The 12,894-nt window shown below is 38.4% G+C and overlaps 1 protein-coding gene across 1 annotated transcript; it reads left to right on the top strand.

The window, feature by feature from the left end:
• The first annotated feature begins 4,840 nt into the window (after window positions 1-4,840).
• LOC103706896 (uncharacterized) lies at window positions 4,841-5,829 on the top strand. The gene has a single exon (XM_008791164.6). The coding sequence runs from the start codon at window positions 5,189-5,191 to the stop codon at window positions 5,672-5,674; it is 486 nt and encodes a 161-aa protein (XP_008789386.2). The 5' UTR covers window positions 4,841-5,188; the 3' UTR covers window positions 5,675-5,829.
• The last annotated feature ends 7,065 nt before the right edge of the window (window positions 5,830-12,894 follow it).

The raw sequence follows: 12,894 nt of genomic DNA, 5'->3' as shown, positions 1-12,894 counted from the left end.
CGCTCGCGAGGGTCCAGTGCGGCATTCCTTTTCCGGGACGTCATCATCCCTCTTTTTTGAATTGGATGGCCCTCGCAGGGCTGCAGAGACTTGTCATCTTCTCTACTTTAGATCGAAATCTCACGGCCCTCTCCTCTATCTCAAAGTAGTCAAACCCGGTGCCACCAAGGTGGTAGCCTAGTGGTACTGGGCAGCAATTCTAACCACAAGGTTCCAAGTTCGAATCGCTGCGGCGACGATTAAATTGTGGACCGGAGCTCACTACTTTGGCCACTGCTTGGACTTGTGGTGTAGGACCGCTCTTGAACCGCTAGTAGCCGGGGTGGTGCCGGGTGTGACGTACTCACACGTGGGACTCGAGCCAGAGCTCAGAGGAGTAGCTGAGCCGGGCCTACGGGTGGGGAGGGTATGAGTAAAACCGGTCGGGGTGCCCAACACACGGCCATTTCTGCCCGCATCGAACATTCTCCTGGCGGGGCGGGGGCCCAGTGGGGCTGCTACGCGGGGGTGGGCTTGTCCCTTCCTCCCCCCTACCCCTTTCTTTTACCAAAAAAAAAAAAAAAAAAAAAAAAAAAAAAAAGTAGTCAAACCCGGTTCGCATCCCAACTAAAAGCCACCGTCCGAAAAGAAAACAAGCCAAAGGGTCGAATCCGCTCGTCGCTGCCACCTTTCAAATTGGGAGGAGGGGGAGGAAGAAAAGCAGACCACCACATCTTGCTTGGGATATCAAAAAGTTGGATTGCATCCACGATCCACCCTCAAAAGAAGTTCCGTTGAGAGGCTTATTTCCTCCAAAAAACATGTCCTTGTAGGCCACAATCACATTCCCTCTCCATGGTGGAAGTGGCAGCCGTACAAGTGAAAGTTGACCTCAAGTTAAAAGGCCACAGTCTGGAGAAAGCAGCAAATTTTAGAATGATTGAAATTCGAGAGCACTTTTGGAGATTGTGATGTATGCATTATCCATACATGAGTTGTGCATATTTGATGATCAAATGGTTATGTATACAATATTCTTTTTGTGATGGACATGCATTCCATATTTCATTTACTAGGTTTGGAGGGAAGTTGTACATATCAAACTAAAGGAGCAATCTTTTGGCAAAAATATTTATCTTGATGGAGAGAGGGAGAGAGATAACTTGGTACCTTTGAGTGGACCTCCGTTCAAATTCTCGCAAATTTAGATCAGATGATGGACGTCCCACATCAATAATCTGAGCCATTAGATGTGATCTACTACTTCTAAACTACTTATACATCAAAAATCATGCAATTTGGAGATTCCTAATCTTTGTATCAAGTGGACAAAAAAAATAGATAATTCAAATAGCATGAAACAAATATATGTTTTTTAACCACTTGATACCTAGGTTAAAAATTCTAAAATTATATAATTTTTGGCGTATAAGCAATTTAGAGATAACAGATCGCATCCAATTGCTCAAATTATTAATATGAGACCCCATCGTCCAATCTAGACCTAATCGTATCTAAGTAAAAATCTACCAGAGTGTAGCCAAGTCCATGTCTTTCTATATATATGTATATATGTATCTATCTATCTATATATATATATATACACATGCATATACATACACGCACATATATATCCATATATATATATATACATACATACATACACACACACAAACACACACACGCGTGCACACACACACACACACACATATATATATAATCAAATCATAGGAATTGTTTCTATTGGACCTGAAGTTAGTTAAGGTACTACTGCAGGCCAAGCTGCAGAAGGCATTACAAGACAACTAGAAGCAGAGAGTAAAATACGAGGTACTTTATTGTATTACGAACCATGCTTGGCATTAAAGTATCCACTTAAAAAGAAACTTCCCTAAAACTATCTATGGGTGGAAGGGTCGTGTTATAGATCTGAGATGGATCCAAAATTCGAAGAGGATTCTGGTTATAATATAGAAATGATTCGTATATATAGTTCGCAAAAATATAAAATCACAATAGGGTGTGTGTGTGTGTGTATACATCTATATATTCATTGTTCTGCCAAATGGAACTTGTGTGCAATAAGTGGGGGGTTGACTTTTCTTAAAATTTCCATGAAGAATTCTACTAGACTAAAAGAAAGATAGCAGTTTCTTAAAGCAACAAAAGTAAAAGTTGTAGTGGCTTTATTTTTTCTTTGATGATTGATGGGGATGCTCTCTTTTCTTGTGGAAGGATGGATAGGGATACCACAGGTAATAATATCTTACATAATCGTATCAAAAAGGTGAGACTGAAATGAAGGATTCAAAAATCTAGAAAAAGATAAATGGATGAAGACATAGGCAAAGTTATGATTGCAACAAAATGCCAAATTCTCTGAATGGAGATAAGCTTGAAAGAATGAAGTGTGACATGATTTGCACACGATGAAAGAATATATGCCTCTTAATAGATTCCTATCATATCATCATGAATAAACAGCATACTTAATTTGATCAAACGTACATGCTACATATAAATCTTAGGCAAAAGTAATACATGAAATCACACCACATGAAACTATGAAGGGGCATCAACTTTAAGAAAAGTGCAGGCCTTTTTAATATAGATCTTTTGTCCTGAAATCATTTTTATTCTTTATATGGCTATACAACTGCAGTGTAGCGGTATACATGCATGGACCCTGCCCAAGTGACTTGAAAGGAATTATAGATGAAGATTAATTAGCATGAGATGAACCCAACACACTAAGGCAAATAACATAAATCAGCTTGTGTGATAAAGAAAGAAGCAACCATTGCCTACGTCACTGTTTGGTATTAAATATTGCATCAAATTACTATAAATAAAAATCTATATCGACAATGATATCGGCTTTCCGGCTTAGTCAAAAGCTTGGAATAATAGAGCTCCCATATGAAAGATCCAACATGCTCAAGAACTTTTTGGGCAAGAAATGTTGATACTAAAGAATTGCTTTGGTGAATTAGGAGAATTGTTGTTGGCATGGATATATTTTAAATTGAAAATTGTGCGTGCTTGTATATTTGTCTTGGAAATGGCTTTACCTTGTCTTGAAGTTTATTTTTGTGTTTTCTTAAAGTTAAAAGTTGGAATTATCTTTATTGTTAGTTGGGGAAGGTAGAATCTTTTTTACCATGAGCTCGCTACGTATATATGGAATATATAGGACCAAGGCTAGGGTTACATCCAGTAATTGTTATCCGTGTAGGTGTAGCATTCAAGCTTTGTATGGAGCTTTCAAGCAGCTGATTCCTCGATAGTAAATTACTTTATATCTTTTTCTTATCCTCATAAGATCACTCACTTTACATCTTATCTCCTTTCTTATTCTTTTCTCTCAAAGTCACATCCCTGTTAATAATTCTCCATGCATTGTTGAAGAGACTTGGAAAAGATAATTAGGTGCTACCTGAAGTCTTCCTGAGAAATTTCCTTCATAAATTCTTATGGTTAAGTATTTGTAAGGTGGTTTTTTGTTGTTCTTATTTACCTAATTTAGGAAGCATGAACTTGATAGCTTTGTATCGACTATTATGACCAAATGGATCGGACAAACTATATAACCAAATAGGCACAAGCATCTCTCATTTAGAAACAACAAGCCTTCATTATAAGTTCCCTTGACAGTTTGGATGCATGATCATATTCCAATTTATAAACATATTTAGCTCTATCTTGTTATATTGTATTTCATAAATATAGGTCTGGATTTAAGTAAAGCATAATTGTCATCTGCAAGACCTCACTTAAAAATGCTAGCTGAAAGATATATTTTTGGATTCCTTAGTTTTATATAAGTATCCAAAATCTCTTTAGTGAATAATTAATGTGGGACTAAATACACGCCCACATCAGTTTTCACATACTCCTCCCATTCAAGCTCTGACATCCTCGTCAAGCTAAGGGTATGGGTCCTCACAGCTTCTCATGGAGATGGACGTATTTTTACATGCTAATTAGCTGGAGTTAGCAAACATGATATCTTTTCTTTTTCCTTGAAGAACTTAGAGCATATGATATAACCATATATGGCACATATCCTTCATATCTCTAAGGCTTGTGTAATGCATCTAGATGAGCATCTGCATTATGTAGCTTACTTTTTTTGTACCATTTTAGTGCAAAGTCTTCCGGACATCCATTAGCAAGTCTGTCTCCTGAGCCAATCATCAGTGCATCCTACCATGAAACTTGGATCCATGGAAAAGAGTAGCTTAGTTTTCTAATTCACATCAAAACAAACCACAATAGAGTGCTATCTTCTCTAGTAGCTACACTCTTGCTCATAAGTAATAAATATTATATAAATTAAGATAAAAACTATGTACATTAAATTTACTTTAAAAAACCTTATTAATTTGGATCCTAGTTGTTCATTAGATACTCATTCTTGTTAAATAAATCTTTGCATATAGTTCATATAAAGTTCGTACATATCCAAACTCATGATAGGTCATAAGCTTGGGCCTACCTTAATATTCCAACCACATGCCTCACCAATCGTGTCAGTGTTCCACCACATAATTTCTCCACCAATCGTGTCAGGGTTCCACCACAAACACTGCTTCGAGCCACCTCGAAAGGCTCACCAAACCCCACCCCCACCGAGCAACTCAATCCGGCACACCGAGCAACTTGGTCCGAGAGGTACATTCCACGTGCCGGCGTTCCGTCCCTCCTCTCCCCGGGCCCGCGCCAAGTCCTCCAATGGCAGTCCGCCAAGCGTCCGATCGCGCCGGAAATCGCTCCTACTCCCCCCAAACCCCACCCCCATATTATTGAGTGGGAACGAGGTCCCCTATACAACGATAGAAGCCAGGAGCCGAGCCTCTCTCTCTCTCTCTCTCTCTCTTTTTCTCACCACCCAAACCCAAGTACAAAACCTGGGTGCAATGATTCAGGCCAGGGCCTTCGTCCGAGGCAGGAAGAATTTTATCCTCACCACCATTTAAAAGTAAAAGAGCAAAGGTATCATCATGCCCTACTGTCTCACCAAAAGCCCCTCACCCCTCCAATCCAATACTAATTAGAAAAGGAGCCCTGGAGGGACTGCACTCATTCCCTCGTTAAAAAAATATCCCTCCCACATCCACTCCTTCCCCCCCTCCTCCCCGTTCCTTTCCACCTGAGGGAATCATCATAGAGTTAGAGCAAGAGAGAGAGAGAGAGACTGAAAGTGATCATGAAGGAGACGATAAGGTGCTGCATCTCCTGCATCCTGCCATGCGGCGCGCTGGACGTGGTCCGCATCGTGCACGCCGACGGGCGCGTCGAGGAGATCAGCGGCACGGTGAGCGCCGGGGAGATCATGCAGGCATACCCCAAGCACGTGCTTCGGAAGCCGCCTTCGGCCGTGTCCGATGATGGCGCTGTCCCGAAGAAGGCAGCGATTCTGCCACCCAATGCCGAGCTCCAGAGAGGCAAGATTTATTTCCTCATGCCCGCGTCGTCGGTGCCGGAGAAGGCCCGGTCGCGGAATACGTCCATGAGGAGGAGGAACAAGAAGAGAGACGAGGAGAGCAATGGAGACCCGACCGATAAGACGAGGCTCCTCGTCAACGACCGGCACTTGTCGGCGGAGAAGGTGTCCTCGCAGAGGGATAGGCGGCGGGGGAGGGTCGGCGTCTGGCGGCCGCATTTGGAGAGCATCTCGGAGGTTCTTGAATGATTTCTAAATATGAAGTTCTCCTCTTTTTTTTTTTCACTTTCGTTTGATTCCTCTTTTCTTTATGGCCTTAAGCATCTTCAGAGCTCCTTTCAGAGGTGGTGATGTCTTCATAAAGATTAAAGATAGATGCAACACCCTTCTTTGCTTCTCTTTTCTTTCATGCGTTGTAGCTAGGTGATTACAAGCGAGTCCGGGTGTTTAAGGATACAGATAGGAGGGGTGGTTGCTTTGTTGTTTCGGGGAGGAATCGTATTGAAGGAAAGAGAGCGAATGGTTGAGAGACCCCACTCCTCCTTTTGCTCACCATCTGAATACAATAATGAATAGATCAATCATTGTTCCAACCACGGCCCTATTTTACCAACAGCATATGACTTGCGTTGTTAGTCTTTTACTCGCACTTAGAGAGAGAATGGCTCCGGGTCGATGCGTCCTTTAGTTTGGAAAATCTGAAAGGCTAGTATAGCTTAGGTACCCCCCCCCCCCCCCCCCCCCAAAAAAAAAAAAGGCTAGTATAGTATAGCTTTACAAGCTAATAGATGTATTTTTCTATATTACAAAGTGGTCCGTTTGACAGAGTGACCGTGGATGCACAGGGTAGAGGTCTAAATTTTCCAGTGCTTGGCTCCTCCTTTTTGGAACCTAGGATATATCCATTTCCACATAAACAAATCCATTTTATATGCATATTTTTTTCCATAAATAAAAGTATGGATAAGGATATCAAATTTATTAACCATGTTATTCTAATTGGATACAAATATGAATTTGATAATGATCATATCCATATTTACTTTAAATAGATAGAGATATGAGTTGCATCCTCCTGCCCTCGAACGAGAAAGAGGAACTTACTTCTCTTCTATTTTTTTCTTTATTCCATATTTTCTCTATCCGAATATGAATAGAAGTTGGATATTATTTGATGCTTTTGAGTGAAATTTCAATAACAAAAACTAATATAAATGGTAGAATTATAAAAGATAGGAATGAAATATATTATCAAGATTGCACTCATTGCACGGTAATGAGGGAAATCAATTTGGCTGAGGATCTAGATTTTCGACCGAACTAAATTTGTATTAAAAATATATTAAAATTTATTTAAATAAATATATAATATAAAGTATTGAAAGATTCTATATTAAATATCGCTCAAACTCTTTAAATGTAGCATGAAAAAAATGAATTGTGAATTATCTATAATTTAAAGAACTTATAAGAAAAAATTATATACAAATATAGGAATATGTTGAAGGATTGGTATTTTTAAATGTTTTACACAAAAAAAAAAACACTTTGGAAATATTATAAAGAATAAAATGAAATTATTCCTTTTTTATTTTTACCAAAGAATAAACAATTGAATGTTATGAAAAATAATTATTAAATATGAAATATTACAATATATTTCAAATGACTATATTTTACAGTAGTTGAATATTGCCACACTGGTTGAGTGATTATTAATCAACCGATCAGTCACTAGTTTAATCCCTTATTAGTTTGGTTCTTAGACACTTTTTTTTACTGATATCCAAATCTAAGATCTTCATAAGCATGTTTACATGGATTTCTATTTGACCCTAACGTGAAAATGGATACAGTCGTATAGTATCTGACCCGTCTTTAGCCATACTTGATATTGCTTCAAATGGCCAAGGTATATATATTGTTGCAATCATGGTGGGCCTACACTAATACTAGTAGTTGAATAGATTAAATGTAGCTTAGTTGAGGTAAAATGGATATGCAGCCCGAAATCATTTTCATCCCTACTTGATATTGCTTCTAATGGCCAAGCTATATTGTTGCGATCATGGTGGGCATACACTAACACTGGCAGTTGAATAAAGTGTAGCTTAGTTGAGTTAAGCCAATAAGAATAATTTGCACATCTAATTGATTATCTAATTTGATGGTTTTTTTTTTTTTTTGCTAAAACAAAAGGGGAAGGGACAAGCCCACCTCCTTGTAGCAGCCCCCACTGGGCCCCTCCCCCGCTGGAAGAATGTTCGATGCAGGCAGAAATGACCATGTGTTGGGCATTCCTGCCGGTTTTACTCATATCTTTCCCACCCGTGGGCCGGCTCAGTGACCCATTTGGGCTCTAGCACGAACCCTCTATGTGAGTACGTCATACCTGGCACCACCTTGGCTACCAGTGGACCAGTAACCTTTCCAAACCCCGTGTCCAAGCAGGGAGCATCCGGTCTCCTCAATTTAATCGAGGCCCGCGCGTTTCGAACTCGGAATTATATATTTAGTTGGAAGTAAGGCCCCGTTCCGCTGAGCTACCACCTTAGTGGCATGATTAATTTCTTCATCGACGTTTTATCAGCGAGTTCTCGATTAATTATTCCCAATTCAAATTTATGATCCAAGAAGAATAACCACAAGCTAGTGCCATTCCATAAAACTGAAAGGTCATTGTAGGCCAGGAGGCTTTCTTGAACAGCCATGGCATGGACCATTCTCATCATCACTTCCATCGAGTCCATCGCCATCACCTTTTCCTCCCCAATTTCTTCATCAAAGCTCAAATAATGAGTACCATTCCAGGCACATGGGCGCTGTAGCGTAATTGAACCAATAAATTCTGCACTGCAGCTGTTCCATACTAGCTAGAAAAGGTGGCATGGCTGACAAAAGCAATTGGATTCACTCCATAGCCCATATAGCATGCATGCATCATGAACACATGCATGTGAATCCATGCCCATGTACCCTCCAAATCGCTTTTATCAAGCTCATGCATGGATCTTCTAGGTCAAGTGTAAAATTTCCTCACAACTCGTCCAGAAGAAGGAATTTCTCCAATCTAATTCATCAAATAGAGGTCTTATCAAGCCAATATTAGTGCTGTCTTAGAGCCACGATCCTTTCCCGTCTGAGGTTGAGAGGGCTTTGGCAACAGCAACCAACCACATTATCAAGCCAATACTAAATCGAAATTATAGTGAAGTTGCATGCATATGAAAAGTATAAAGGGAGAGAAAAGGGTAAAGTTGAAAGACGATGGAATTTAATTATGATGATAGGGTGCGCCATTGGTTTCGCCCAACCCAAGAAGTAGATCGGACTAGTTGTGTCAGATTGTTTTGGTTCGGATTCAAATAATATTGGATCAATTTGGGTTTTAATTTAGAAAACCGACCAAGTTGATCCAAGCTAAGTTCAAGAGGCTAGGTAACCTAGTCTCGAACCAGCCCCATTCTCTATGTGCACATATATACATAAGTATGCATAAAATTGATTCATAATAAAATATTGATTACATTATTATCGCTCATGATTTTGGTGAACTATTGCTTTTTGATTAAGGTAATGATTTATCAGTATTGTAACATAATATGTTATATTGTAGATTTGTAGATATTTCTAATGCCTTTAAATACATTACATATAATTTTTTAGAATTCAGCTTCTATTGCTAATTAATTTTTTAAATATAATTAATTAATTATTTATTGTTTCTTGAAAAATTTGGGGAATCTAATCAAATCCAAAGCAACCCGATTCTGGTTGGGTTAAGTTGAATTGAGTTGGTTCCAACATTAATTTGTTCGATCCTGGTACCAAAATTCAGAAACTAACTAGAATTAGATTGGTTCATGAGTTTTAGCCTCCAACATAAACAAACCCGACCCATGCAAATTTTCCCAATCTATATATTTTTTATTTTCATTCATGAAATTTCCTTCTTCTACTATCTCAAAGGCATGAAATGGATTAAAACTCTACTTAAATCCCTCCACCAGGAAAGCCACGATGTTTGGTGAGATGCCTTTCATTGCAATAAAAAAATGACATCGATCACCACTCCTTTTTCTTTAACTAAGCATGGTATATAATTAAATCATTAACACTGATTTCATCTAAAAGCCGAACTATCCTGTTAACTTTCTATGGTTCAACAAAGATGATCATCCTACTCTGTCTAAGGCTTTTTTTCTCAAATAATCTCGATATTTATTGATTTGATTTTTTTCTCAAAAGAAATTCCTTATCAGGCAGAATATACCTGTGGTAAAACGGGATTCCTAGGCAATTTAACATTCTAAGAAACTAAATTTCTAAAAAGAAGAATTCTAAAAAAATATAATGCGACAAAGCAATTCTACTTGATTATCTAGAAACAAAGATACCATGGGTAACGGTCATGAGAACTTGAAAAAACAACTTAATTAGTAGAAATATGTCAAAAACATGCTGAGATATTTGTAGTACTCACATGTGCATCATGCCAAACCATTTATTTCGAGGAGAAATTATTAGGTGGATCGGATCCATCATAGAACTGGGATGAAATTATTTTAGATGGATTCATTTCATCCTAGGATGAAATTATTAAAAGGATTCATTTCACCTAGAGGATCTAATCCACCTAATAATTTCTCTATATTTGAGCCAAAGATCGAAGGAGAACATAACAATTGAACACCTCCTCCCACTTTCTTTTTCCATGCCATTTTTAGGAAGTCATGGTCTCAATAATAAGGAGGGAGAGGTACCAAAGGAGCTCTCTTCTGCTGGTGGGAAGCATGGGATGGCAGAGAGCGAGAGCGAGGGAGAGAGGTGGCTGTGGATATACGAAGCTGGGTGCTGTTTGGTTGTCGGCTTTACAAAGGAAACTAGAGTTCTAACAAAGGATAGTTTTGAACAAAACTAGGAGATCCTTTTGAGAAGAAACGTGAAATCCCATCTCTCTCAAAACCTGATTTTTTCTGGTTTTATGAGATATCTGGATTACCTAAAGTTATTCATGAGATATCCATTTTATCTAAAACTGTTATGTTTACCTTTCTCAACCTGCATCTTATATAGAACTTTGAAAAAATTACGAGACATCTCTTTAAGTGTGAGCGAGTTATGTTTAGACCCCAAAATTTTTAGAAGTTTCGATTAACCACAAAAACTTTATTTTCATTGTAAGGTAGCCCAGCCCTTTATCTAAATCCTAAGATCGTTATCGGAGTGAGGAAAAAGACTTTCATACCTTGATTTAGAGAACTTGGATCATGGCTTTCACGAGATCTCAAAGCGCTCTATCCTTTATGAATCATCCACCTGTATAGATCTTAAAGCGCTCCGTCCTCTATTACTCATCCACATGCATAGATCTCAAAGTGCGCTATTCTCTATCATCCATCAACCTGTGAGATCTCAAAATACTATATCCTCTATCATCTATCCGCTTGCCCAAATTTCAAAGCAATCATCCATATGCACAGATCTCAAAGCACCCCATTTATCATCCATTCGTCTGTACCATCTCAAGGTGCTCTATCCTCTAACATCCATCCACTTGCGTAGATATTAAAGCGCTCTATGCTCTATCATCCATCCACTTACGTAAATTTTAAAGTGTTTCATCCTCCATCATCCATCCACTTGCACAAATCTCAAAACTCTCTAATTTATCTCATGCATCCACTTGCATAGATCTCAAAGCACTTCATTCTCTATCATTCATCTGCGCACATATCTCAAAGCTCACTCTCTATTATTCATTTGCATGCACAGGTCTCAAAGCACTTCATCCTTAATCATTCAACTAGCTGCACATACCTCAAAGTACAAAGCTCGGTTAGTCATCTACTTGCATAGATCTCAAAGTGCTCTGTCCATATAAGTATCTTTTCCCATCCCTCAATTCCCATCAAAATATGAGTCCCTTGTTATGTTAGTAAGAAGGGTGGTTCTAAAATTTTATAAAAGTTTTGTTATAAGATGACCATTATGTGATAACATTTTGCAACGAAAATAGAGGGTTGGGCCACAAGCAATGAATTTAAAATTTTGGTAGCTAATTGATAATTTTTAAACTTTTAGAGTATAAGTGTAAATGATCCAAATTTGAAGAGGTGTCTTTGTAATTTTTTTAAAATTTTAGATATTAGATTTGGGAAAAAAAACTTTTTACTAAAATTATATAGCCAAAAAGCACCATGTCACATGGAAACCCCCTCTCGATGTTACACTGGTAGTGGGAGGACCACCTATGCGAACTCTCATTTAGTGGATTTAGTTAGACCATATTCACCATTGAGCTCGTGGATCAGTCCAACTACGAACTAACACACACAAATATATCTACATTGCTCCCTATTCCTCTACATTTCTTTTTCGTTTGTTTTTGCGCATGTTGGTTCATGATTTCATTGCTTCAATGTCGATGGTGGATTTGGACCAACCAATAATTTCTCCATTTAGTGTGGTTGACACCAGGAGAGCATTGATTGTGACTACTGGTTTATCCACCGACTATCACCTTTGGGTCCTGGGCCTCATTTCAAATAGGCTTTGAGCTCACCCACGATGCCTAACCCAAGTGGAGGCCCGATTCAATTAGAATTGCGTACTTGTAAAGGATGCATGTCTAAGCTCGATTCATGATTTTGTTTTGTAGGTAAAAGACAAATACAGGCCATGTAATATAATTTTTGTATACCATCCGAAATCATTCTTGAATAATATGTTAAAATACTTCTTGAATAATAAATTTCGCTTCTAACTTGTTGAATTTTATTTGAATCTCAGAAGTCAGGACAATAGCATGCATGTGAATATTTGAAGTTCATTTGAATTGAGCTGCCCTTGGGCCTTACTGCAAAATCTCTCTTGCCCCCTCTCCACAACCAAAAAAAAAAAAAAGAACAAAATTACGAAGGTGTTTTTTATGGCTTCCTCATTTATGGCAACTACTCGACAACAACGAATAATCAATTGAAGTTTTCTACACAAATTTTGAAGTTTACGGTACTATTAATTAAGAGATTGATATGCTCTGTTATCCCAAATATTTGATATTTATGCTTTTACTTTCATAAGATATGAATCCAGCAAGTTATTGTGGTTTTACTAACATGTAAGTTGCATTCTGAAAACATATATATAGGGACCGTAAAATTTGCCTAGGCAATGGAATTAATCACGGTCTGTATGTATTAGCCTATTCTTTCACATTTGTCGTCATGGAAAAGAAGAGAAGCAGCCTGTGGCCATACATGTTGAAAACTCTAGGGTATGGTAGGTTAGACGGTCTTGGTCTCGACCTGATAGTTCTGTGCCCAAGCTATGGGCCTGGGCATGGTCCACTTTGTTGATAAATATAGGAGTACCGCAAAATTTAGAAAATATTTTGAATTAAAGAAAGAAATATTGGACAATTCGGCCTCATGCCAGACTTGCTCTTTTGACCTTGGATGTAAGCCAAG

Source organism: Phoenix dactylifera, chromosome 1 (genome assembly GCF_051530095.1).
Source record: "Phoenix dactylifera cultivar Ajwa chromosome 1, Ajwa_hap1_PhDact_Kaust_v1.1, whole genome shotgun sequence".
Lineage (NCBI taxonomy): Eukaryota > Viridiplantae > Streptophyta > Magnoliopsida > Arecales > Arecaceae > Phoenix > Phoenix dactylifera.
This window is presented reverse-complemented; position numbering and strand designations above follow the sequence as displayed.